Genomic DNA, 27,777 nt, shown 5'->3' with positions numbered 1-27,777 from the left:
TCATGAAAACCAAACTTTTTGTTAGGTGCAAGGACCTGGAGGAAAATGTGTCAATCTCTGTAAAGAAGTGCCATCTGCAGCCTATCTTAGGCAAACTGTTTCCTGATAATTAAGGTTAGTAAATAAGTCTTTTATTTTCCACTGAAATACACAGCAGGGAAGGTCAGAACTAATGGGAATTTTGGAAGCTCAGCAGCTTTCAGGGTTAATTTTTTCTCTGTTGGATTTAAAGCTAACATTTCACAGTCATGTAGGACAAACTGAAGAATGTGTTTGGGAGAGATGCCTAAACTATCAAAGGTAGCACTGTTTTATAAGAGTATAGCTACTCAAACAATAGAGAGATTTTAAAATTTTATTCTTTCAAGTAATCCCATTGTATTATAGGTTTTTTGCTGCTTTTTGTTAGCCACAATTGCCACAGGGTAGTTTACCCAGGAGAAAATCATTGCCAATGAGCAGAGTGCCAGCCCTCGATTTCATCTCGGAGGAAATAACACCTGCAAGATCAGTCAGGCCTGCTGTGCTTCCCACGTCCTTGACTGCTTGTTCTGCTCAGTGTCACCTCAAGGTCACATTTTACACCCCAAAGGCTGTAAATGAATAATGATTCCCTAATATCAAACAAGGAATGGGACTCTCAGATGTCCTCAGAGCCCAGAAATGTGCCTGGCACCCGGATATATTGTTCTAAATACCCTGGATTTCTCTGACCCCTTCTAGCTCAAACAGAGGATCATGGGCATCATTTGGGAAGCCTCCTTACTCAGAGCTGTGAGGATCTGTCTATAACCTGTGTGTTCCACATCTTTGTGGCCACTTGCTTTGCTTAGCTTAATTCTGAAGTCAGAGGAGCAAATAAAGGGAGAGCAGCCCCAAGCTCTGATGAACTTTGAACTTACTCAAATGTGAAGCTGATTAGCTACAATAGAGAGAGCCAACACCACAGTCTAAACAGCCTGAAATTCAGCCCAGTAAGCTCCTGAGTCCAGGTCTTGTGTTCACATGCATCTTTACCTGTATCCATGTGAGAGCTGGAAGCAGGTTGAAGTTTTCCTCTTCCCAGAACACAGGACTGTTTCTCCATTGACTAATGCTGCTGAGCTGAGAGATGACACAGAGGTTGTCCCAGATCCTGGACCCCTGGGTTTTCCCCAGGTGCCAGGTCACTCCTCACAGATAATTGCTTACCATCATCAACTCAAAGAACCGCATCTTCCATGACTAGATTTACAGGTACAACCACTTAAAAAAAAAAAAAAAGTATTCACCCACAGTGAGGTAAATATGCAGGTTTATTGCAGCCAAGCCACTCCTTTCTGTGTCATTCCTTCTCAGACATCTGCTCGTGGATGTTAAAACCCCGAGCACCTTTGGCAGGGACACTGAGCTGTGAAATCCGCAGCACCTGTGACAGGGGAGCACTCTTTGGGAAAAAAGTTGTCTAAGGAAAAGCAGCAGCTTCAACTCGTGGCCCGTTGGAGACAAGTGAATCTGAAGTTATATATTATATAAGACGTAGGTGATGACAGCAGTTTATCATTAACCTGGACTCTGCAAGAAGCACATAAGGAGAGAAAGAAGAAAGCCAGAGAAGTAGCCAGGATGGAATCCATCATAAGGATCAACAATGCTGCAGACATCTCTGTTATTGTTCTCTACTTTTTATTAGTTCTGGCAGTGGGACTATGGGTATGTTGGGATTTTATTTTGTTTTACTTGATGAGCAGGTACATCATAGAGTCTTGGCAAAATAGCTTAGTAAGTGAGAATGTGTAATTAGATAAAGATTTTGATGCTGAATTGAAATAATTAACAAATGCATGGTGGGCAAAATGTGGGCACTTATTTACATCAGAGGAGATGGTGAGCCAGGGTGACATCCCTTTGGGTGGATGAATGGAACCAGTGGGGAAGGTGGAGTGATGGGGTTTGTGCGGGATGGAGCCGAGAGATGCGATCGGGAAAGATCAGCCAGGGTCCCTCTCAGAGACAGCCCGCACCTGAGAGCGGCGTTTGGCCACGGAGCCCTGGGGCTGCGGCCGGAGTCGTGCTGGTAGGTGATGGATGCCCTAGGAAATAGCGGGGAGGGGGAGCTGCAGGGCTGGCAAGGGAGGGGATGCCGTGGGCGGCGGGCTGGGCTGGCGGTGCGGCAGCACCCACAGCGCCGGGACAGGGCCGGGACGGGGCCGGGACAGGGACGGGACGGCAGAGCCGCGTGGGCCGAGGCTGCGGGCGCCGTCTGAGGGCAGCGTTGGCGGGGCTGTGCCTGGGCTCCAGGGTGCAGAACCTCGGAGCTGGGAGCGGGAGCAGCCCCGGGGCTGTGCCAGGGTGCAGAACCTCGGAGCTGGGAGCGGGAGCAGCCCCGGGGCTGTGCCAGGGTGCAGAGCCACGGAGCTGGGAGCGGGAGCAGCCCCGGGGCTGTGCCAGGGTGCAGAACCTCGGAGCTGGGAGCGGGAGCAGCCCCGGGGCTGTGCCAGGGTGCAGAACCTCGGAGCTGGGAGCGGGAGCAGCCCCGGGGCTGTGCCAGGGTGCAGAGCCACGGAGCTGGGAGCGGGAGCAGCCCCGGGGCTGTGCCAGGGTGCAGAGCCACGGAGCTGGGAGCGGGAGCAGCCCCGGGGCTGTGCCAGGGTGCAGAGCCACGGAGCTGGGAGCGGGAGCAGCCCCGGGGCAGGGCTGGCAGCGCCTGTGCTCGGTGCCTCCTGCCCGGCCGGCAGCGCTGCGAGGGGAGCCCGGAGCCTCGGGAAACAAAGCCGCTGGAGCCAGGGGAGAAAAACAGCCCTGAAGAGCTGAAACAGAGTCTCAGGGCTGAAGCGTTTGAGAGAATGGGCCGATGCACTGAGCTACAGGGGAATGGCTCTGAATTGGGGTTTCCCTGGGGCAAGCCCTTCTGGTCACCTGAACACCTGACCAGTAACAAGCAGAGAGGAGGGATTGCCTTTCAGGGATCCTCTGCTTTCCAGGAGCATCCCAGGAACACTTCATAGTGCAGAAAAGTCAGCTGCAGAACAAACATCCCTTTCTAACAACCTGGCAATATTTTGAGGGGCACCAACAATTTACGGTTTGCACAAGGTGGACACACCCTCTCCTCTGCCTCTTCAACACAGGAGCAGAGGCCAAAAATGGAGCTAAAAATCTGAAGCTCAAGTCCACCAGAACACCTTGTCTGGCAGGAGGGAGCTGGGTCTTACCATGAGAGTCTGGCAGTTGCTGAAGTGAACTTCATGTTAAAGATCTCTGACAATAAGGGGCTGATCTCTGGCTTCTCAGGCCATTGTGTGCTGAGTTAATTCCTGGAACATTTTCTTTCCAGCCATGAATACATTGTTACTGGACAAATACTTACCCAGTTGCTGTGTGTAGTTAAATGTAAATCCAACCTATTTACTTCCTTTCCTCTGCATCGGAAGAAAATATATGGATAATTTTCCCAGGTCTTCTTTCTTTATTTACCTGTTCAAAGTCCATCAGAGATGACAATGGAAATCCAGTAAATAATGGCTCAAGGTCATTGATAAAAATTGGAGGAAACTTCCCTTTAAAGCCTATCCCTTGACAAAGACAACTTGAGTTTGTAAAAAGGAAATTTTAGCTGGCTTCTTCTTTTGGAACTTCAGAGGGAATCAGGCACAGTGCTGATATCACAACAAGAAAACAGATCCTGTAGGGGCAGGATGGTATGGAGTAAGAAAGCTGCATACCTGCTGTAAATAAACTTGCACCTTATATCTATTTTGATGCCTGAAATCAAAGACTTTTCACCCTAACAAAAAATTCATGTGAGCTTTTACTTGAGGGAAAATTTTCCTTGGCTAAATTTAATTTTATTTAATGTTTCACACTATAATGAAAGGTGAAGGAATGAAACTTGAATGGCTAATGCAGACCTAGATAAAAGAATCATTGTTCCATTGCACTATTGTATTGTACTCCATTGTATTTTCTTCATCATAAGGTTGTTCTTTTTAGCCACTCTGTTTTTTTCACTTTCCCCTGCCCGTGTGTTTTGTCATCCCTTCATGCTAGCTGTTTGTTCTCAGCCTGTGTATAGCTTGCCTAGCACACTGGAAATATGATTAAAACTTTCTTTTTTCCTTTTTTCCAGGCTATGTACTCCACCAACCGGGGCACAGTGGGGGGATTCTTCCTGGCTGGCCGGAGCATGGTGTGGTGGCCGGTGAGTGCTGGCTGTGTGAAACACTGCATGGGCATCTGCACTGTCCTGTCCTGGCACATCCAGGGCTCTGTGACACTGCTGAGGCTGTGGTGGCTTCGTTGGGTGGCTGCAAATCCAACTCTTCCTCCAGCCAGTGGTGTCACAGGGCAGACTGCACAAACAAAGCCATGGGAAAAGTGTTGGGGGAAGTTGTCTGAGCTGTCTTGATTATGTGATCAATTTGTTTGACTGTAAATACATTGGTAAAGTCAGTGCAGACAAATCCAGTGCTTTGCCTTTCATCCCACTTTAAAACTTTTCAACATTTGGACTCTGTTCTTTTCATTGCACTCAAAGAAGCTGGCTCATTTTAAGGTTATCACAGACAGGAATTAATTTACTGAAATTTTCCCCTTTATTGCTCTATTGTTTCTACTTTTGGTAACAAGTTCTGGTCGGTACAAGGAGAAAAATCCTGGAAATGTTCTGATATGTTATTGGTAAAATATATTTTAAAAGTATTTAAAGATTAGCTGTGGCTTATCTTGATTGTCTTCTGTGGATCTCTATTAGCTTCCAAGACAGAGAACAGGAGTCAAAGCTCCAAAGGGTTTTTAGCCATCCATTCCATCAGGCCATTTGGCAGAAATGATGTTAGAAACAATTATCTATTCCTTCCTGATCATACAGTCTCTTTACTATGAAAAGCAGACAAATTAGACAAACCTGCATTTTCTGTGTTACTGGAGAACAGGAAATGGAATTGTGCTTTACAGGATTCCATTTGTTTGTGAAAGGAATTCCTCAACACTTCTGATCTTGCATTCAGTCTCAGAAAATGTTTCTGCACTTCATTAAGGTTTGAAAGTCAAGACTCCACACACATTGATTCAGTTACAGGACCAGAAGAATGAGAGTAAATATTGATCCCCTAAAGATTTAGGATTTTTTGGAAGTAGGCTGCAGAAACACCTACCCAGCTTTCAGTCCTGTGCTTCAGGGGTTGCTCTCTGCCTTTAGAAGGCATTGGGACAGCCTCTGTAAGGACAGGAAAGGATTAAAGGCCAATGACAGTAAAAGGTTTCTTCATCTGATATAGCAGATCTAAGAAAATTCAGGTTCCTTTGGAAGATTGAGGAAAGAGAAAGTTTCCAAGTTATTTTAATATAAAATCCATTATTCTGGGAGAAGAGAAGAAAACCTAACAGATTACTCAACTGTCACTTTAATCAGGGGGCTGGGTTTAACCTTGTGCAATTGTGTCTGCCTGTCAGGGGGATATGAATATCCTTTTGTGCAGATGGAAATGGAGATGGAGGCAGCAAAGCAGCCAAGACTCACCATAGGAAAATTCTGTCTTGCTCCAGTGGCACTGAGAGCTCCTAATGATCCCCTGGGACTTGGGGAGGAGGATCTGACACAGAGCCCTCTGCCAACACTAACCCAACAGAGCCAGCAAGCTCCCCTCCTCCAGTGGCAAGCCAACAGGGATCAGCCCACAGTTCCTGCCAGGATCCCCTCTCTCCTTCCCAGACTCTGGAGCTCAGTGTGGACAAAGTGCTAGTCCTCAGTGCAGTCCTAGATCTCCTCTTCAGTCCTTCCCTCTGGAATGCCAGGAGGGGCTTCCCATGCCATAAAAATGAACCTTTCTTGCTATTCTTCCTCGTATCACTCAAAATAAACAAAAGAGCAAGCACTCCAAAACCACAAACTAAATACCATGTCAGCAGCACCACCCTGGAAAGTTTGCCTTGGATAAAAAGAGATTCCAAAACACCAATTCTCACAGCTTAGCAGGTAGATGGGATGTCAATCACCCAGAGCAAACTGGGCTGAACTGATGAGGAAACCAATGAAAGTATAGAAAGTTTAGTCAGGGATGTGATCTCAGCTCTGCAGCTGCTGAAGCTGAGTGTGATGTTTTACTTTGTGCTTTGAGTTCTCTTTAGTGCCAAGTCAGGGCTAACCTGGAATGGTTCTGGATGGCCTCAGTGCATTTCCACAGAAAGGGTGGGGGCAGTTGTTTCGCAAGTGGGTCCTTGTTTGTCAGATTTCTCCCCTGCCATTTCAGGATAATGACCCTTGTCATGTAATTGCTTTCTGGAACAGAACAAAATGAAGAAAAAAATCCTTCCACAAACTTGGTATAAACTTAAATCCCCTAAACTAACTGTATTTTCCAGTTGTTGTCTGTATTCTATGCTCTGCAGGGCAGCCACAAGTGGCATTTCTGACCCTAGAGGCAAGGAGGCTCTTCAGCAGTGTGTTAGGATCTCTTACTGACAAGCTGGGGAAGGGGCTCTCTTCACTTAAACCACATCATATCTGTGCTTTGGTAGATTAGAGGAGACCCTGGCAATGAAGAGCAAGAGATTATTCCTGTTTTAGTGTGGATTTTGAATGTTTGTAGTCACTGGCTAGCTGTGATTGTGATTTGATTTCTCAATGTATAAAGTGGGACCAAGACACATCCTGGGCCAAATCTGTCCTTTGGCTCTGATTGTTCTGCTCCAGCAGAATCCAGGAAAGTTGCTCAGCATTTTGCAGGAGTAAGGCCAGAGATAGTTTTGTGGCTGAGGTGAGAGTTCACTTCACTGGAATCACTGCCCTTGTGCAGTGGCTGAGCCATCTCAGTAGTTCCATGGTTAATTAGGGGTAAAGGGATATAGGAGCATTCTCCCAGATCACCCAAAACTGAAATCTGCTGGTGGTGAGTCATAACAGAAGAAATGCTTACAAAATGCTGGGCCCTTTCCACTGTCTTGTTATAGAAACTGACAGAAGAACCTTCAAGAAACTGGTCTTGGTCTCTTGGGCTTTGAGGGAAATATCTTCAGGAAAGCCTCATGGCTCTTTAACCCTCATAATCAGCTCTGCTTTTTCCAAAAAGACAGAGAAGTTCAAGGCAAGTGACAGCTCTGTAGCAATGGGCCTTGCCAACTTCAGCTTCCTTTGCCAGGTGAAGGAGTTGGGTTCAGCCAAATGCTCCCTGCCATTGTAGGACATGAAGTGTCTGTTCCTGCAGAGCTTTGGTAGCAGCCACTCTCACAGGATTAACAGCCCTTCATGCACAATTAAAAAACTTCAAACTTTTGAAGCTTTCCTGCTATTGAATTTTCTTCTCCAGGTTCTGTAGTTTTGCAGACAGATCTGTCTGCACAAAATTATGGGTTACCTTCTACAGCTCAGTTCCTGAGGCATGAATAGGACAAAGAGTATCTGCTGGGCATGTGAAGCCAGCTCTGTTAGAGAGATTTACTGAGCAGTAGTGCTGGGTCAAGGGCACTCCAGAGAGAAATGTAACTCAGCTTGTTTCTGGTCATGGACATTCAGATCTTTGTGAGACAGATAAGAATTAGGGGAAAAAACTCAATAGATTCTTGCTTCAGCTGTGCACAGCTAATCTCTGTGGCCATCAGAACTGACCACTGGCACGATTTCTTTGATCTTTGCAGCCAGGTAAGTTTTACACAGTCTCAGGATTTTGCCCACTTGGCTGAATCTGACACTGCTATGAGGAACCAGGAACAGCAATTCTGCTGTGAATAAGATTTGCATTTCCTTTTCGTAGGTAAAGTAGAATGAAAAATTACCTTGTGTTCAATCAATAGTTTTCAGGGTAAAAGGAATAATGAAGTAATGAAAGCAAAGCTCTGATAGAGAAGTGGAAGTTCAGTGAAATGGATTTCTACAGAATCTGAGAGACTTTCCAGTTGGCTGGGAGGTGCTTCTGTCTCAGAGTACAAAGTGGGGAGGTGTCAGATCCTCCTGAGCCTGAGCTGTTCCAGGTTTGGTGGAGCACAGACATTTTGATGATTGTTGTCCATCCATCCCTCCCTCCTGCTTAGTACACTGGGAATTGTAAAGATATGGTTTAATTGGGTAATGATGCAATTCATAGAATTATCAGATTAATTGGGAAAGAAGAATTAAACCCCACACTTCCTTCTTTGGGTCTCAGAGCCTTGGAAGTGTGGCAGTAATATTGCTTTGGACTGAATTTCCAAAGGGACTGAGGGTGATCCCAAAAAACTCAGGCAGGAAAAGTAATGCCTTTGCATCAGAGTAAAGTCCCATCTGTTGGGTAAAGAAAAGCATGAACAGCCTCAAGGAATGAGAAATGTGTCAGGGAAGAGGGATTTGAGAAGCAGCTTCTGCAAGAGTGATACCCCAGGGATGGCTCAGGACCCTGTGGGCTGAGAGGATCCCCTGCTGGTCTAAGGATCAGTGGGAAGAGGTTTGGCACTGAGCTAATGCCTCCAGGAGGGTGGGCAGGGGGCAGGGGGATGTGCTGGCAGGGAGAGGAGCCACAGGCTGTGCATTCTGCACTGCAGCTGCCACGGGCCTGCCCAGTGCATCCATCCAGCTGGGAATGGCAGGGCCAGGATGTCACTGCATCCTCCTCTTCATGAGAAGAGCAAGGTGAAAGAGTTAATGAATAACAGCAAAAAACACACTGATCATCATCTGTTTCAGGGTGGTGGTACTTCTGCTGAACAGAGTGCTCTTGTTAAGGCCTGACCTCTTAAAATATATTAAAAGAGTTAATGTTCCACATTTGCCTCAGGTTAGTTCAGGTTTTTCATCCTCTTTCCCTCTTAGCAGCTTTTGTCCCTTTCAACCAACTTCTTCACCTTTCCTCCTAGGTCTGTCTGTAAAGTAATTCACTCACACATTCTCTGAGAGCAGTTAACACTTCCAGAAGATTGTTTCCCTCTGCCATTCCCAGTTTCAGCCCAGAGTTTTTAAGACGTTCAGCAGCTCTACCAATGGCAGATCAAGAATTCCAGTACAAAAATCCCACAGCAGTTCTTCAGCAAGGCAGCTCAGGCCCAGAGCCCATCTGCCTTCTTTCCTCATCCTTAAAATATGGCAGATGGGAAATTTCTCTTTCCCCTCTGGCATCAGCAGCCAATGGGGTGTGAGGGTATTTGGTCAGCACTCTTCTTGCTGTGACCATGCTGCAGATTTAAGGGTAATCTGCATTTTCCTGGCTATGAAGCCATGTTCTCCCTTCCCAGGTATCTGACATAACTGAAACTTATTTTTAAAATTGCATCCATCATTAGTAGATGTTGATCCTAAAGTTCTGCACTGGATGTTCCCTAATTCAGAGAAAAAAAATAGGATGTAAATGTGGGATCTGCATTTACATTGTTTTGTCCTTGTGCTAGTCCTGAATATGTTGGTAGTTTTGCATTGGTTTGGTTTGGTTTGGTGTTTTCCTTTCAATACAAGGCTATTTTAGATAAATTTGAGAACACAGCAGCAGCAGCATTGCCTGCAGTATGTCCTGGGGTTTCAGGCACTGAGCCAAAGCTTGTGCCTGTCAGTTCTCAAAGTTCTTCTTTAGCTGCTTCTGTTACTTGGATCTGCCTTTAAGCTTTTGAACCAGGAGAGGGAACACATTCAATAAAATCAGAGATTAATGTGGTTAATGTTTCCTGGTGATTGCATTTCTAGTAACCTAGATTTAAGTTTAATTATTTATCTCCAAGGAAAGCATGGGGCAACAGTGCTAATGCTTGGTAGAAGTGGCACTTTTTTCTTCACTATCATTTCTGGAAAAGTGTTGCTGTCACCAAGAGGTTAGAAGAAACAGAGCTCTTTTGTTTGCCAGTGTTTGTTGCAAAAGTATCAGATCTGTAGAAATGTCATATGACCAACTGGGTACAGTTCTGTAGGGCACAACTGGCTTTTAGAAATGTGTAAAAACCCCAAATCCAGAACTGAGAGAACTGAGAATCATAAACTTCCTGTCCCAGCAAAAGAACAGTTTGCAGAAAAAGACTTTAAGAAATCAGGAGGTCAAACTGATGGAAGAGAAAAACAGTAAGCCTGGAAAAGAAAGAGTGGAACCCTCTGAATTTTATTTGTGTGTTGCAAATAAAAATAGGGGGGGATAATCTATTTGTTATCAGATCAGGGTTGTGGGTTGAAGAGTTGGTTGCTATTTCTGGCTATGGCATAGCTCTGTAGAATAAATCTGCTCTGCAGAGATGGATTTCTAGGAGGAAATCCTTCATCCTCCCAAAACTCAGGTGATTGTCTCTGTGCTCCCAGGCACACTGATTGAATGAATATTTGCTGCTGTTCAAATCAGTTGGACTCAATGATCCTTGTGGGTCCCTTCCACCTCAGGACATTCCATGATTCAAATGAGAGTATTGGAAGAGGTCAGCAGAAATTCCCTTGCCTGCTTTTTATGTGGTTTTCTTTTTAACCCTGTTTATTGTTCTTGTTGTTTTAGCTTTCAGAGGATGTAAGAAAAAAATAAAGAAGATTAAAAAAATGTTCACTTCATTTTTTCATCTCAGAACTCTTCCAGCTTCCTTGTCCTCTGCCCACAATACTCAATCCAATCCAACCTCTTTTTCATGCCTGACTTCTCACCCTGCATCCTTCAGTCCCTGATCCAGTAAATAATCACTGGGTATTTCTGCTGCCTTTAATGTGTTCATTTTGAGGAAATGGAGCTCATTCCTTTTCATCTTTTCTATTGTCTAAGGTACTTGATTAAGAATTAGATCTTTGTGAATGGCTCCTGCCTGTCTGTGAACCAAGGAACCTTTCATTGTTTTTAATCTCTCTCTATTCATTAATTCCCATGTTCTCCCTGTGCTGTTTGTATGATCAGTGAAATATTTGGGGGTCTTAAAGATCCAGCACTTCTTAAATATAACTCCCTGCTTTACTACTGCTCCTCGCTTCCACTTTCTCAGCAGACATTCCTGCTATTCAGCTCTCAGAATTTAGTTCAGGAATCAAATACATTTGGCTAAAAGTGAACCAAGCCCAGCTCTCACCAGGGGCACATTTGGATGCACAGGCTGTGCAATGTGGAGCAGGGAGGGCAGGTTGGACAGGTGGGGATGCCCTGCTCATTTCCTCCTTGCACAAGGCAAATCACAGTCTTCTTCCCTGATTGCCTGCATATCATCCAATGCCAGCTTGGCAAGTTTTGCAGGCATTTAAAAATCTATATTGGTGCAATGTATTTTGTGACTCAACTGGAAGATATTTGATTCACCATCCTGTTCTCCCTCACTATTGCTGGGGGCTCTGGTTTCAGTGGGAGCAGTGAGAGGGAGTCCTGAAAGCTCTCAAGGAATGGATTGTCAGTCATTGTCACCAGCACCACCCCAGACAGGAAGGGTTCAGTGTGCCAAATGAAGGGGATTTTTAGCAATTCCCATGAACATAAGAGCCAATTTTTCTTTTTTTTTTTTTTTTTTTTCTCTTTGCAGATTGGTGCTTCTCTGTTTGCCAGCAACATTGGCAGTGGGCACTTTGTGGGAATAGCAGGAACAGCAGCAGCTGGAGGAATTGCCATTGGAGGATATGAGTGGAATGTAAGTGGCATATATGTCAGGGAAATACTTGTGACATCTGGATTATCTGCAGAGCTTCATCAAAATAACATTGCCTAGTAATTTAGGACTGTCAAAGTTTGTGCTTGGCAACACTTGTTTTCTGCACAGACCACTAAGAGCCAATGTAATCTGGTATTTAACCTGTCTAAGCCACTGGAAAAGGTGACACTTCTCAGTTGAGGATTTTAGAGAGTATTTGAACCAAATTAGTTGGTGGATTTTCTTCTCTATGCATAAATCTTTATTACTTTTAAAGTATTTGTGAACAACATTTTCAGACTGCAGGATGCTGGGAAGAATTTATCAGGCAATCCATGGTAATTTTTGCAGCATTTTGCTTTGTAGAAATTATTGAAGAGGCTTTGATTTCTTCCCAGGCTATAAGGAATTTTGAACATCCTCCACAAGCACCTGCATTCCAAAAATCTTTTCCTCTTTCCCTTCTCCTTCCTGCAATTTTGCTCGTGTTTTGCTCACGGTTCCAGTCCAGGGTAGAGCTATCATATATCATTGTATATAGCACTGACAGATAAACGAGCTTCCAGGATTCAGGGTCAGTGTGAACTGCAGCAGCACGGAGATTCCCTGAACCACTGCAGTGCATTTCCTTGTGCTGTCAGCTCCGAGGGTGCGGCTGGCAATGGCGTTGCTGTGCCGAATTCACCCTCGGGGAGGGAATTAGCCGTGACACAAAGGGCTAAATGAGCCTCCACTGGTCGATCCTTCCCTTGCGTTTACTTCTGAGCAGCCAAAGAGCCCCCCGACCCTGGGGGATTTGGCTTCTGTTCCTTAGCAAGTAAATGGTCGGTGCAAATAATCAAGTGCTGGTATGATACAAATGTTTAAGGAGAAGGACAACGCTTAAAATGAACTGAGATGTGCAGTTTATCTGTCAGCTCCCTCTTTTGGATTGTACCAGGCCTATGGCAGACCTGATTCTCGTTCTTCTTCCAGCAGAACAAAGCAAATCAAAACAGACCCCAAATCTCTAGGGTCCACATCCTTCTCCAAACACCTCTAACACTTTATCTCCTGCGAGGTTCCTGCTGGACCAGTACCAGCACAGTGAGCAGAGTGGTTGGTTGGCAGCAGCAATGATGTCTGGGGGTGTTTGATCATGACTTCCAGGGGCACAGTTAACACACTTAACAGCAGGAATGAAATAATACCGAGTTTGACTGTTGTCATCCTTGTGTATCCCTGATCCATCCCAATGATTTCTGTTTTGTATCAGAATGACAGCAGAAGCTGACCCAGTATTTCTTGTCCATCTTACAGTTTTGACCTAAGGGCAAAACTTAAAAGATACAGTTTAAAAGCCCTCTAAGCCCTATGGCCAAAATAAATACAGAGTGCAGCTCTGAGGGCAGGAATTTGTTTTGTATTTGTTGATTGAAGGATGTACAACTCGATATTGGACAGCATTCCAGCCATTTAAGTCAGCAAACTGTGGCACTGCTATAAGTAGTTCACAGAATACACATGGACACATAAAATATATTATTAAATTGTAATATAATAATACAAAACATTTTACAAATTGCCTGTGGTGCATCCTGTACAGTCTATGAAATTGTTGTAAAGCATTCAGCCATCCTGGGTTTGCTCTGAAGAGAGTTGGGATAGTCTGGTGCCCCTGGTGGAGTTGAGATTTGATACTAGAGAGCAATCCTGAGAGGAGAAATCAGGTTTTGTAGAAAATACAACATCATGTGTGCTGCTGTGGGACAGCTAGCATGAAACCCAGGCTGCATTATACCTGATGAAGTTTTCAGCCAAGATTCCATCCCCCAAGTTTCAACTGTAAATCAGAGGAGAGAGCAGAACCTCCTCCCCCCCCACCCGTGCAGTACCCAGGTTTTTGTGATTTCAGTGGTCTCCAGCTGCTGTTGGCTCTGATAAATGGTCTTTGGGAGCAGTGTCTAGAGACAGGAGGCTAATTCAGCTGATCTTGTCTTGGCTGCAGGCTCTGATATTTGTGGTGGTTCTAGGATGGATCTTTGTACCCATCTACATCAAGGCTGGGGTAAGTCAAACCACTCCATTTCATTTGTCTTTGCTGCTCATTTCTGCAGCTCAGGGCTGGAGTGCTGTGAGCTCATTAGGAATGGCACGAGATCCCAGTGTGCCAGTGCAGCACTTGGTTATATTTGTGTACTTGGAAAATGAGGAGTCTCTGTTCTAAGGCCTGAGCTGAGAAGTACTTGGTGCTCTCTCCTTGTTCTCCTTTGATTCCTGGTGCTGCTCTTCATTGAAACTCCAATTGCAGTCTCCTAATTCTGTGCTCCACTCTCACAGTAGCTGAGTACCAAAAGTCTTGCTCTCATTTGATTTGTAGCTGTTCCCCATTTTCTCAAAGCTTCTCTGCCTCCCCAGGTGGTGACAATGCCAGAGTACCTGAGGAAACGTTTTGGTGGGAAACGGATCCAGGTCTACCTGTCACTCCTGTCCCTCATCATATATGTTTTCACAAAGATCTCAGTAAGTGACACTTCTGCAATGTCTTCCATTCTACTCTGGTCTAAAGAAAAGAAATGCCCTTTTACAATATTGATCTCACAACTGCTCAGCCATTTCAGGGTTGGAGCTCTTGGCTGAATTACCAACTGTAAAAGTATGGTTTTGTGTTTTCTTTATTCTGTCCAGTGAGACTGCTGCAATCCAAGATTCTTTCTTCCTGGCAGTGTCTCTTGATGCCTGTTGTGCTTTGCCCTCTTTTTAAAATGTTAGGGTTTACTTTTACATTTGCTCTCTTCTAGAAAACATGAGAGTGGAGGGAAATTAGTATTGTGTTATCTGTTACCTTAGGGGTCTGTGAAACCCAGGGCAGGAATTTTTGTCCCTAGATTTCATATTTATCTGTTTTAGTATCCTCTGGTGAACATGCCATCAGTAATATAGATGAGGGAAAAGAGCAAGGGGACAATGGATAAAAACAGAATAACAAGAATTAGAAAATGGAAGAGTGGGGAAATAGAAATGAGGGAAATTGTAACAGCTGAGGTGAAAGGAGGGAAGAGGAGAGATTCTTTTAATGGGCAAGTGATTGGTGTAAACTTTAAGGTAGTATGAAGTTAATGTTTATTAAGTAAATGGATGTGTTTCTGTGGAGTAGTAAAGGCAGCTGGTATTTTCCATATGTCTTGAAAGTACCAAGCTTCTAAGGAAGTCCACAGTTCAGGCATACTTCACTCTGTTGTTTTGCAGAAGTTGTCATGGCAGATTAGTCTTTGCCCTCTGAATGGGAGCTGAGTGATAATAGTGCAATTTAAGCTAAAAGATTGGCCTTTTGCTCTCATTCTCACATTATAACTGATTCTTAGCAAGGTTATAAATTAAACAGGCTGGTAGCATGAGCTGGCCTCAGAGCTGGATTCCTGTATATTTCAAAAGGATTAGAGACTTTGCTGTAGTTGTGCTCAACTATCAGAATCAGAATTCCTGGGTACAACAGAGTTCTGCATGTTCCAGCAGCAGAGAAACTCCAGTCAGAGACTCACAGCCCTTTTCAGCAACACATGTTGGTGCTGAGCCTATCAAGGTGCTACACAGGTTCTGAATTTATTATCCAGCTTTGACTTCCAGCCTGTGTCGAGCCTGAGGCTCTGATTATGGGATTTTTCACTGTTTCAGTTGGAGTGTCCTGTTTCCAGGAAAAACAGGTTCTGCATTTAGGCTTCCCTTGTGGTCATGAGGATCAAACACCCTCTCCACAGCCAAGGATCCATACAGCAGCAGGTCCCAGTATGGACCCAGTGTGTACATGAGGTTCAAACACCCTCTCCACAGCCAAGGATCCATACAGCAGCCCCACTCTACCACTGGCCCACTCCAGCTTCCCACCAACCCCTTTATTCCAGGTGTTTGTGGGGAAGTGCCATGGAGCTGGGTCTCTGTGCTGTGCAGATGAAAAATGTGGTGTTCAATTTCCTCTAAGCATTTCTTTTGTTTGCCCCAGCTGCCCTGAGCAGCTCTGGCAGTGTCTGTGCCTGTCCAGGTGAGATTCCTGCAGTGTACTCTGCATTGCTGCCTCCTGTACTGTGTTTGATGGGCAGGGTCTGCCCAGGGCTGACTGAGCTGCTCTGTGTGATTCAGGTCAGCAGAGCAGGCAGTCCTTGGAGGTTTCAAGAGCTGTCAGAGGAGGTTTGGCTGTGCCATGCTGTGCAGCACCAATGCCCACAGCAGGGAGGGAAGGGCAGGGCTGTTCCCTGGGGGGCTGTAGGGAGCTGTGCTGGGGGGAGAGGCACAGGCAGAGCTCCCTCCCCACAGACATGTTGGATATCCAGACACATCCACATGTTGACAAGGCCATTGCGTTTTACTTCCCTTGGCAAACACTCCTTGTGATCTCTGGGGCTCTCTGAGGTGTGATGGGAAGGATGGGTGGCTGTCCTGCCCTGAAGGGGAGGTCACACCCAGCAGCAATTCTCACTGCCTCTTATCCTTGCAGAAGAGTGGCATCTCTTGCTTCTGGGGTGGTTATTTCATGTGCTTCTTCCTCGCTGTGTTGAAATATTATGTAGTGTACTTAATATAATTATAACAATGCTTTCTAGGGAGCAGGATCACATACCAGGTGTGAGTCCTGCTGTGCTTTCTGGCACAGAGCCACCACCCTGTGAGGATCACATTCCCTTTGCACACCTCTGCAATGTCCTTTCCATTTCTCTTTCCCTGCACGTTTTCTGTGGGTTTTGTTGATTTCTTACCTTGCTTTGTGGCTAATCAGCCACTTGACAGACAAGGACATGCTGTAAGGAGTTCATCCTTGGCATCAGGACACACGGGATTTTTGAGCCCAAAGGATTTCTGTCATACAGGGACCTCACCTGTTCCTGCTCCCTAAGTGTGCAGCACATTGTGAGTAGTGCCCATAGCAGCTTGCAGAGGCTTTTTAGCCACTAGTGTTGATGATATTGGTCACTGTGCCAAAGGAAATGGCCTGGTAAAAATAAAGTCTTGATGGATAGTAATAGGGTGAGTTATGACAAGACAAAAAGGAATTAAGGTCTGAATGTTTTTGAAGAAATCAGAAATCGTAAACTGGAACTTCTCAATCTGTTACAGCATTTTCTCTCTGTTTATTGTGCATAATTTCAGTAGGAAATCTATGGGCAAAGACTTCCCAGGGGAAAGAGGAAGAAAAGAATAACCTTCTCCTAGGAGTGCCCAGTGCAGGGGTTAGAGCAGGTGCCCCTGCTCTGGCACCCACGGGATAAACTCAGCTGGCACCTCTCTGGCCAGCTGCTGCTTTGTGACCCTGCTTTGCAGAGACAGCCTGTAGTGGAAAGAGTGACTCTAATTAGAGATTAGATAAAGATTGTCTATAAAAGAGTATGAATGGAGAAACAGGGAAATACTGGAAGGCAGTAATCTTACTGGGGAGGAGCAGCAGTGAAACTGGAAGATAAATCAGCAATTTGAAGAATTTGAATTATTGAGCATTTCTCAGAATGCTCAATAATTAACTATACATTATATATTTCTTTGTGGGAATCATTTTAGGCCCATCAATATTGAATGATATGTAGGCTAAACTAAAGCCAAGAACAATAAAAGGAATGTCTGGAACATGGACTGATTAGTGGTGTGAAAAGATAGGAAACAAATTACCCCAGAGAAATGGGGCAAAGGATAAGGTCTGACAGGCACTGGGGTAGGAGCTACAGGGCCTGGCTCCCAGTGCCAAGTGAAAGGCTCTAAGCAATCTGCTCCAGAGGCAGTTCTGGGAGTGGGAGCTCTGCTGTGACTCCCACGGTGCTCCACAGAGGCAGCTGGGAGCTGTGGGGCTGCAGAGGTCCGGCCTCTCCCTCGTTCCTCAGCAGGAAGCAGGGCCAGCTCCTGCCCTGCACTCTGAGTTTCAGGGTCCGGGAATGAAGAGGTTTTTTCCTTCTGGCTGCTTCCATCCCTGCTGGGGTGTGCCCTGCTCTGCCCGGGGCAGGGGTTGGGCTGTGATCCCGGCCCGGCCCCTGGAGCGCCCGCAGGGCTGGTGGGGGAGGTTTTAGCCCCGGGCTCGGGCAGAGCTGTGGCTGTTCCAGCTGGTGACCCCCAGGGGGACTTGCTGCCAGCTGAGGATGGCAGTCCCTGTGCAGGGCCCTCCCTGGGTGCTGGGGCAGCACAGCAGCCCGTGAGCTGCGAGCTCAGGAACAGCCTCTAATGAAAGCATAATTTACAGTAAGGCATCACAAGTGCACCGGGGCAGATTATTCTGATTGCAAACTTGTGTAAATAACACTGATGCCAATTATCTCTAAATCAGGAACTGATTTAATGGGATTAATGGCCCAGTGTTACTCTGAAACCTGAACAATTCCTTCCTTATGCAAGAGCTAAAGGTTTCCTCTCTTAGCCAACTGCTGTCAATTCTTCTGACAGGAACTTAAAAATAGAAACCATATAAGATGTTTGCCTTTAATGCAAATGCACCATTGTCCTGAGCCAGCAGGACGAGCTGCACCACACGTGAGCAGTAAAGGGAAGGAGATTTGTGGGGTGACACTGAAGGAAGAGAACTGTCCTGGAGGTGTCACACAGTCCAGCCCTGCACACAGCAGCAAATGGAACTCACATTCTCTTTTACACAGTTTGTTTTGAATCTGTCTCTTAGTGCCCAAGTACTGAGCAGTGAGGTAACTGTCTAGAGAAAAGAACCCTGTTAAAAAAGGCCTGGGAATTCTCTGGGAAGTCTTACACCTCTGGTACTGAGAACTCCACAGTTCTGGGGGGACACTGGCAGGTGCACAAAAATGGCTTCTATTTTCTTTTTGATTTGTGTGTGCAGTACTGCAAGGGGCAGAGTTTTATATTTCAGTGCCCTCATATGTCACCATGAACCTAAACATGGCTGAACCTACCATTTTTTCTTTTCTAGGCTGACATCTTCTCTGGGGCTATATTTATCCAGCTGGCCATAGGGCTGAATCTTTATTTGGCCATAATTATCCTGCTTGCTATTACTGCCCTTTACACCATCACAGGTGAGTTTGCAGAGCAGTCTGATAAATCAAAGATGTTGAAGGAGCCAGAAGAAAGAGAAGTGGAGAAAAAGGGAGAAATGAAAACCTGAAAGGGGGGTTATTTATAGTGGTCCTAGAAAGACAGAGATGGTGAGAAAAGGGAAAAAAAGAAAAAAAGCATTTCCACTGAGGCATTTGCCCAGGGCTAACTTATTTGTCCTGACTTCTCTGCTATCAGGTGGCCTTGCAGCTGTGATTTACACAGACACCCTACAAACATTCATCATGGTGTTGGGATCCTTTATTCTCATGGGATTTGGTAAGTAAATCAGATGAATTAAACTGGAATGTTCCGCCACAAATCTTGCCGTGGCTATAGGAATGAATCCTGCAGTGTGAAACTGTTATCTTAAGCAGAGGGTTTCAGCTCCTCTATCTATTTATCAGGGAAGAAAACAGGCATGGTGGCAAAAGTCAGGCAGCTTTAGTCACTGAGTTGCTCTGTCTCCCAAGCACAAGTGAATGTGGAAGGTAACAAACAGCATCTCATGACAGCATTTTTATGTCCACATCAAGGAGGCTTTTCTCCTCGTGCTCTCAAGCTCTGAGGTTTCAGTAATAAATCCTTCACTGCTACTTTGATTTTGTGTGTTTCAGCATTTGCTGAAGTAGGAGGCTACGAGGCTTTCATGCAGAAGTACATGGCAGCCATTCCCTCCAACATCTCCTCCGGGGGCACAGAGGTGGATCCTGCCTGCTACACCCCCCGCAGGGACGCCTTCCACATCTTCAGGGACCCGGCCAGCGGGGACCTGCCCTGGCCAGGGGTGGTCTTTGGCCTCAGCATCCTTGCCATGTGGTACTGGTGCACTGATCAGGTAAGGTGGGAGCCCCACGCCTTGCTAAGGCAAACACAGAGCTCTGTGCTCCCCAGTGAGCTTCCCCTGCCATGCAAAGCTGGGCCACACACCTGGCTGTTATTTCAAGACTGGTCAGTGACTTTTCAGTTCCTGCTTTCAAGGCATCTCTCACATGTAGGAAAATGGAATGGGTGTTCTTTCAAACCTTCCTGCACACCTCTGCCCAGCAGATACCATGTCTGCCTCCTTTCTCATTTTTTTATGTGTGACCATGTGTCAAAAAGCTGAGGGGTTGTGCTGTGAACACTTACTTAGGAAGCCATGGTACAAATGACCCTTGTTAGACTGGGTCTAGAGACCATTCTCTTTTCAGTAAGACAAGTTTGTTTCCTGTATGTGCAGCTTTCATCTTTGCTTGCATAGTCTTGGGGGAGATGTTCTTTATATGTCTGATGTTTCAGCCTGGAGACTCTTCCCCAGTCATCTTTCCTTCTCTCTAAAACCTACTGTCCAGTTTCCTCAAGAGATCACACTGACATGAGTAAAGAAAAATGTGCTCCTGCTCCTGCAACATGTGAATGTGTCTCTAACAAATGATCTCTCTGCATCCTGAATTGTGAGAAAGATCATCTTCATGATTTCTCAACAAATTAACAAAATCCCCAGTGTAACTGTATTTACTGCTCAGTTAAATGTTCTATTCCTTTTTGGCTTTTTAGTCTGTCTGCTTTAAAAACTTGTGAGAGAAGTCTTACCCCTCAAACACACACCAGATAAGTAATATTTCCCTTTACTTATTTCAAACATATCCTTTGATTTTCATGTTGTTTTCATTTTTCCTAGTGGCAGAAATGCTAAATAGGCTCTTTTGCTATCACAGAATTTAAGAGGTACCTTGTGTGTGGAACATGGCATGGTGTGGCTATGGAGATGTTATAGCTGCCATGTGTCATTGACAGGTCATTGTGCAAAGGTGTCTCTCTGGCAAGAACATGTCCCATGTGAAGGCTGGCTGTATCATGTGTGGGTACCTCAAACTCTTGCCCATGTTCATCATAGTGATGCCTGGGATGATCAGCCGGATTTTGTACCCAGGTATGGTATGGATATGGAAATGCCAAGTTCTTGCTGCCTGCCTTTCACTGCCAGTCTCTGTCCCTTCCAAAATAACTGTTAGATTGCCATCTTCTCATCCAAGGAGTCCAGGGACCTTCAGGTAACTGCACTGTTAGAAGCCACAGGCCTTCCTCTTTTCCCTGATCCCAGGTTTCTGCTAACACTATTGCTGTCTGTTTTAGGGGAAAGAAATTCCACAGGGTCCCTCCCCAGCTGTCTGCTTGTCACAGCCCCACTCTGACTGAATGAGTAGAAAATGCTGTCCAGAACACAGATACTGTGCTGACAACTGGAGGGACAGGGCCATCAGTCACAGACTGCAGGGTTTGGGCTATGGGCAGTCCCAAGGGCAGCATGGGGAAATACCAATTTCCTGTCTCCCTGACCAGCAGAGACTTTGGCTGTGTTTGGCAGCAGGCAGAGAGGTTCAGCTGCAGGGAGTGGGCTTTGTGTTCCTCTGCTTGTTTTTCTACTTGGTCTCCTTGTGTTGTTCAGCTCTGGTCTGACAAATGAGTACAGATTTTCTTTTGACCTGCAGCACTTGTCAGTATTTTTTTAGAGAGGAAGGGAAGGAAAGATGCTTAGAATCCCCTTCCTCCCTGCCAGCAAAGCAAGGATGAAGTCAAACGTGTCAATCCACTGGCTCAACTCAGAGAACCATTCTAGAAGCTCTGTTAATTTGGTAGCATCTGTTGTTTACCTGACCTTGTCTCAGTGTCTCATTATCCTCTCCTCAGATGTGGTGGCTTGTGTTGTGCCTGAAATCTGCCAGCACTACTGTGGCACCTCAGTGGGCTGCACAAACATTGCTTACCCAAAACTGGTAGTGGAGCTTATGCCAAATGGTAAGACACTGTCTGTATTTGTTGTTTCTTTGTTTTAAGAAAGCCAGACTGTAAAAACAAGTGATGGGGGAGTCCAAGACCCATACTTAGCTCCAAAATTCTTGCTAGAATTATGTACTATTAACCAAAGGGGTTGTCTGTATTAGCTGGAGGTGCAGAATAGCTCACACTGACAGTGTCAGCTCTCAGCTGGCACATGCTGTGTGCTGAAATGGTAAATGAGCTCCCTTCTTGTGAAGGTAAAAAATAACCTGCTTGGCCAATGATTTATAAAAGACTCTCTGCCAGGATCTCTGAGCTGGAGGCCTATTCCTGTGGCCCTCCTGCCAACCCCAAAGGGATGGATGCTGGCTCATAAGGCAAAAAAGCCAGGGTATGATATTAGAGACCATGGCATTTCCCTGATAGCTTTGGTACTTTCCCATCCTTTGATAACTGTTGTTAAAATCCTGCAGTACTTCCCCATGCTCTGTGGCCAGACCAGACCACCTGGAAAAGTGGCTTACTCTGGTTTTCAGATAGTAAAAAAAACTTGGTTTTTTTTGGCAAATACCTGGTTCACAAATATACTACAAGCAAGTGAGCACTCTCCTGCAAACAAAATGAATTATTTTTATAACTGTTGGGAAAAGTCTCCTTAATATTAATTTCTTTTTATTAATTTAATTTCATTTAATCAGGCAGAATTCACTAAAGAAGTACCTACTTGCTAAAAGCTCAAGAGTTTCCCTGGCACTGCTGTAAATAGCTATTTGCAAGCTCTGCTTGCCCAGCAAGGGAATGCCAGGCAGGATTTTATGTCAGGCACATAAATGTGCCAGGCACGCTCGGAGCTGGCCGATGGAAAGGGTCGGGCAGAGAGCTGGGGCAGGTACTGGGGCTGTCCGCGGAACGCTCCTCCCCGTTCCCATCTTTGTGTTCCAGGTCTGCGGGGTCTGATGCTGTCAGTCATGCTGGCCTCCCTTATGAGCTCCCTGACATCCATTTTTAACAGTGCCAGTACTTTGTTCACCATGGACATTTACACCAAAATCCGGACGCGGCCATCTGAGAAGGAGCTGATGCTGGCTGGCAGGTGAGCGCGGCCGGGCCCGCCCTGCGGTGCCCGGGGCTCCTCCCGAGCCCGGCCCGGCCTCCCCTGCCCCTTTGGGGACAGCACACCCTGCTCCCGGAGGAGCACTCAGGGTGCAGGAAGCAGCCCAGCTAATTGTCACCGCTTCCCACGGGTGTTCCAAGGAAAATCTTTTCAATTACCTTCCTGGGCTCCGTGCTGCACCAGGCTGCAGCATCAATAAACTGGTTCCAGTTCATCTGCTATTGATTTGTCTCTGGACAGAACAACCACAGGAGAAAAGTGATTTTGTATGTTCTGATTGCATATTTCACATGTGCTGATGGATATTTGACATGCACAATACCCAATTTGGATTTCTTTTGTTTGTTCAGTGCTAATTTGCCATTATAATTGATTTCACAAGTTGAAATACAAATGAACATGTAAATTATTGATTAATTGATGTTCTTTTTTTCTTTCTGATAGATCATAGATACTTCTAAGCAGATGGCTAATTGAATATCTGGCTATGTTTACAGGGCATTTATGTTACTCTTAATTGGCATCAGCATTGCCTGGGTTCCCGTGGTGCAGTCAGCTCAGAGTGGGCAGCTCTTTGATTACATTCAGTCTGTTACCAGCTACCTGGGACCTCCCATTGCTGCTGTTTTCCTGCTTGGGATCTTCTGCAAGCGTGTCAATGAGCAGGTAAGTGCAAATTAGGAAACAGGTATGCCACCTGTTCCTTTAGGAATTGGGAGAACTGGGTTGGTTTTTTTTGTTATGAGCAATTTCTTCCTGATTATTTTAATCCCAGTATAGCCCAGGGATTTTGTGTTTCCATACCCCAAAGCCTGAGGTTTCTGAGATGAGTTGGATAAAGTTCTTTCATTGTCTGATAGATAAACAGTCACCTAGGAATTTATAGATAGCTCTGAAGTTTAGGTTCCCTACACTTTGCCAAGAAGTGTGTTAAAAGGATAATCTCTGGACACATATTTGAAAGTTTCATTTAGGATATTGGTCACCAAGCTGCTTTACCAAACAAACCACTGTCACAGACACGTTTTATGAAAAATCCTTTCCTTAGGATTTTTCCTCCTGAGAAGCTGAGAGGCCTCAAGAACAAAATGTAAACAATGATTATCTGCTGCTGTAGAATGCAACAGGTAGATCTGTGATTAGTCTCATGTGGTTGTTTTTAATTAATAGCCAATCACAGTCAGCTGTCCAGACTGTCTCGGTCAGAAACCACCTCTTACCTATCCTGTCCAGTTGGGTTTTGAATATCCCCAAGAGTGGAAACTCCACAGTGTCTCTAGGCAAGCTGTTCCAGTGATCAAGCACCACTACAGTAAAACAACAAAAAAAATTAAACAGAATTTCCCATGTTTCAGTTTGTGCCCACACATACCTGTGTGTGTGTTACACTTTGGGCTGGAGTACTGTACACCAGGCACCCACCAGCAGTACTGAGATTTAAATAATTACTCAGGGCCATTAGCAGGTAAACCACACACACATTTCAGGAAGGATGACACAACCTTCTGGCTGGTTCCATTGTGCCAGAGCTGTCAGGGATTAAGACCTCAAAGGTAAAAAGGTATGAGAACAGCCCCTGGGGTGTGCAATCCATGGCTGAAACCTTTCCTGTAGAAGGGGAGAGTTGTGGAGCCAGATGGAGTGTGAGAAATGGTCTGGACACAGTCCTGAGGTGTGCCTGACATCTCAGAGCTGTTCCTTGCCCCTTTCAGTTGGACTCATACACTGAGCTGTAAATAAGGTCACTGGAAGCATCTGGGTTAAAACCCACATTCCAAAGCCATTGTAACACAGAACTACATCCATGTTTCCTCCAGCAACTGTTTGAGAGCTTTGAGAGAGTTCATTCCCATGCCTGAAATGACTAATTTTGATCCCTTCTTGTCACACCCTTGTCTGCAGGGTGCCTTCTGGGGCCTGATCATTGGGCTGCTGGCTGGACTCAGCAGGATGATTCCAGAGTTTGCCTATGGAACTGGCAGCTGTGTCGCCCCTTCCAACTGCCCCTTCATCATCTGTGGCATTCACTACCTTTACTTTGCACTGATCCTCTTTGGGGTTTCTGCCATCGTCATCCTGGCAGTCTCCTTCATGACCAAGCCCATTCCTGATGTACATGTGAGTATCTCTGCAGTCCTGCTCCTCAGGAAATGGAGCCCAGTGAAAGCCCCAGCTCACACCTGGTGTGTTACCCCTCGACACTCCAGCCACCCCCAGCACACAGCTCTTGTAAGAAAGCAGAGGAAATTCTTCATTTACCTGTCACAGATCTTCAGTGACTCCTAACAGCCTGGGACAGCCCAGGCACTGGGATGCTGTGGCCTTAGGGCCAGCTCAGGAGCTGGCCAGACTGTTTGGTGTCTGTGTAGTCAGCCCATGATCAATTCAGGTCCTTTTGTTCCATGGCAGCTTTACCGCCTGTGCTGGTCCTTGCGGCACAGCAAAGAAGAACGGATTGATCTTGATGCAGATGAGGAGCAGGACAGAGCTGATGAAAAAGATGATGAATCAGGTAACTGCTGAATACCTAGAGATTCTGTCATATATTTGAGTATCCCTGTTTCATTCCTGAAGGAACATTAACATGCTTGATAGTTGAAGACATCCTCCTTCTCCCCAACAACAAATCCTCAGCCCCCACAAATTTAAAGGGTTCATGAGCTGCCTTTTCCAATCTCTCAAGCTCAGTGTAAATCAGAAGTGAAGTGGATTTGAAGGGAGGAAATCTTGTTCTTTTGGTATCTGGGTGGCAGCTTTAGGACTAATGGCAATGCTGTGCATTGGCAGACCTGTGTGTGACTCCAGCACTGGGAGGGAATTCACCTGCAAGTTGTGGGTTCTGGTCAGGATTGAAGGCACCATGAAAGCAGACTGCAAACCCACCTGCTCTTTACTGGGTTTCTGGTTCTGCTCCCAAGCTCCTTTTCATCAGTATCCTCAAATTGTTTTATTTGTCTTTCAATTAAGAGTGTAGAAAGTATTGAAAAAATGGAGTTTAAGCTTTGAAGCACAGTTTGCTTCTCCAAAGCCAGGCCAAGTCTCTGGGCTGCAAAAGGCCCAAGTGTCTTCTGCAGAAGGCTCTCTTGGAACATGCAGAAGACCCCTCTTTTCCCAGATGAGCTGTGAAAACACAATATTAACTGGATTCTTGTACTGTTTTGTACTAAAATGCTTCCACTGAATAATGACCATAAATGAGAGCAGGAATGCCCTCAGTCCCAGAGACCTGTGTGTGCCATGGTCTGTACTCACCTTTCCTGACCAGAGCATTATTCCTTCCAGTTAATGAGGAAAACCAGCAGGACCCAGGATGCTGTAGGAAAGCTTACAACTGGTTCTGTGGCTTGGACCAACAGAAGGGCCCCAAACTGAGCAAGGAGGAAGAAGAGGCACTGAAGAAGAAACTGACAGACACCAGTGAAGTGCCACTGTGGAGAAACATTGTGAATATCAATGGCATCATTCTCCTGACTGTGGCTGTGTTTTGCCATGCCTACTTTGCATAACCCCCTGATCACAGTCCTGAAATTGTACTGCATTGTTCAAACAAAACTGATGGTTTGTAGATTTACACAATTAGATACACATTGTATTTTCATCATCCACATTTGTAAAACATCAGAGTGATTTACTCACTGATTTTGTGATCATAATTTCAACAATTTAAAGATGAAGGCCACTTGGATTTCAAGAGAGAGAATTTCTATTTAGACATTGAACCAATCCAGGGCTAACTGAGGTTTAGAATTTCCATCCAATATTCTCTCTGCTCATGATACATTTCATATTTTAGGTTCAGAACAAGGCTGCTTGAGCCATATTTCATATCAGGTTTTGTGAACTACCTTTTAGGGCTCATGACACTATTTTGATTTTCAACTCTTCCTCTGATCATTCAATTTTCCTTTTCCTTTGGCTATGATAATTTGATTGAAATAACTCACAAGCACTGAGGGACTGTATTGCAAACTCAAATTAACACATTGCTTTTGTCCCTCCAAACATGGGATATCTTAAGTAAAGGGTTTATGCATATATCAATGTATTTGATATTGCATATAACTTTCCATTATCAGTTTTCCCCCCTTTTTCTCACTTTCCACTGGGTTGTGTTTCTCAGTTGTCAGTGGAACACTAACCTCTGAATTGATCACATTTTGAAGCTGGGGAACACCTGTCTTGATGATCCTAAAAATTATTTTGCTTACAGTAGATTATCTGTTTAAGGTTAACTTCCAAAGGTCCTCCTCTCTTGATATTTTAATATATACCTTTACTTGAATGTGAAGCTTTTTATACAAAATACCTGTATTATATATACACAAGCAATACATTATGTATATGCACTATATATATTATATATATTTAAACTATGTATTTATGTGTGTGTATATATACTGATTTCTTACTGATCAACTCCCACCCTGGTGTGTCAAGGCCCTCTTTACTGTGGGCTTGGAGTCAATGTACTTCTCTGTCTATGGCCTGTGCTACAAACCACCCCATGGTGGAACATCCTCAGCATTGGAATGCTGGGCTGCATTGTGCAGACACATCAAGGGCTCTGTACTACTTTTCTGCAAAGCTATAAATCTTTCCTCTGAGGATTTCATTGAGAAATAGGATTCCTGCTGCATGGCAGCATGAGTTAGCAGTTCAGGAAGGAGAATAGTCACAGCTGTGGGATATCAGCTAAACCAGGCTGATTGTCTCTACTCCACAAGTTTGGTACCAGCTGGGGACACAGGAAAAGACAGATTTAACACTTCAAAGCAAAAAGCAATAGATCTTCTTTTTATCTCATTCAGCTTCCTGGGGAATCAAGTGTAGAGAGAAGATGCTGGTAGCTCAGTCAGGCAGTGCCACAGTTCCCTGCTCCTTTTGCACACGTTGGTGGCACTGCCCTGTCCCCGAGGTTCTGCCTCAGGACACTCCAGGCTGGCAGCTGGAGGGGAAGGCACAGAGCAACCCTGCAGTGCCACAGCACCCTGCTCTGCCTCCTGGGCTGCCACCAGCCTGCTCTTCCTCCTGGGCTGGCACCACTGCCACTTCTCCATCTCCTGGCAGGATCTTTGCTTCATTTGGCCCCAAATGCTCTGGATTCCAGCAGAATTGCTGCTCTTCAGGAGAGTTGATGCTATTCAGCACAATCCCTGCAGGGTCCTTTGCATAGGCCAGATCCAATCAAAACTTCAGAAATACCAGTGCAAACCTTAACACAGTGATAGAGTATTTTAAAGATCATGGAATTAATTGTATTTAATGAATGATGAAGACTTGTATGTATTAAAGTAATTGTATGTTTTGGAGTATCTGGTGTCCACAAAGTGATGGGATTTTTATATAATATGATGGAAGACAGAGAAACTTCA

At 45.3% G+C, this 27,777-nt stretch overlaps 1 protein-coding gene across 2 annotated transcripts; it reads left to right on the top strand.

Moving 5' to 3' along the window:
- Positions 1-27,777, top strand: SLC5A1 (solute carrier family 5 member 1). Of its 2 annotated transcripts, none has more exons than XM_030232960.2 (15): positions 1-114; positions 4,109-4,180; positions 11,407-11,511; positions 13,499-13,558; positions 13,909-14,013; positions 18,404-18,509; positions 18,727-18,807; positions 19,146-19,366; positions 20,308-20,443; positions 21,202-21,309; positions 22,234-22,384; positions 22,903-23,071; positions 24,308-24,523; positions 24,815-24,917; positions 25,688-27,777. In XM_030232960.2, exons 2-15 carry the CDS (start codon positions 4,112-4,114, stop codon positions 25,909-25,911), a joined length of 1,854 nt encoding a protein of 617 aa, XP_030088820.1. In that variant the 5' UTR covers positions 1-114; positions 4,109-4,111; the 3' UTR covers positions 25,912-27,777. The 2 variants fall into 2 exon arrangements, with proteins under 2 accessions (XP_030088820.1, XP_009090508.1); XM_009092260.4 differs by lacking the exon at positions 1-114 and adding an exon at positions 1,340-1,692.

This window comes from Serinus canaria, chromosome 15 (assembly GCF_022539315.1).
Source record: "Serinus canaria isolate serCan28SL12 chromosome 15, serCan2020, whole genome shotgun sequence".
NCBI classification, from domain to species: domain Eukaryota; kingdom Metazoa; phylum Chordata; class Aves; order Passeriformes; family Fringillidae; genus Serinus; species Serinus canaria.
Note: the sequence above shows the minus strand (reverse complement) of the source record. Positions and strands in the feature narration are given on the sequence as shown.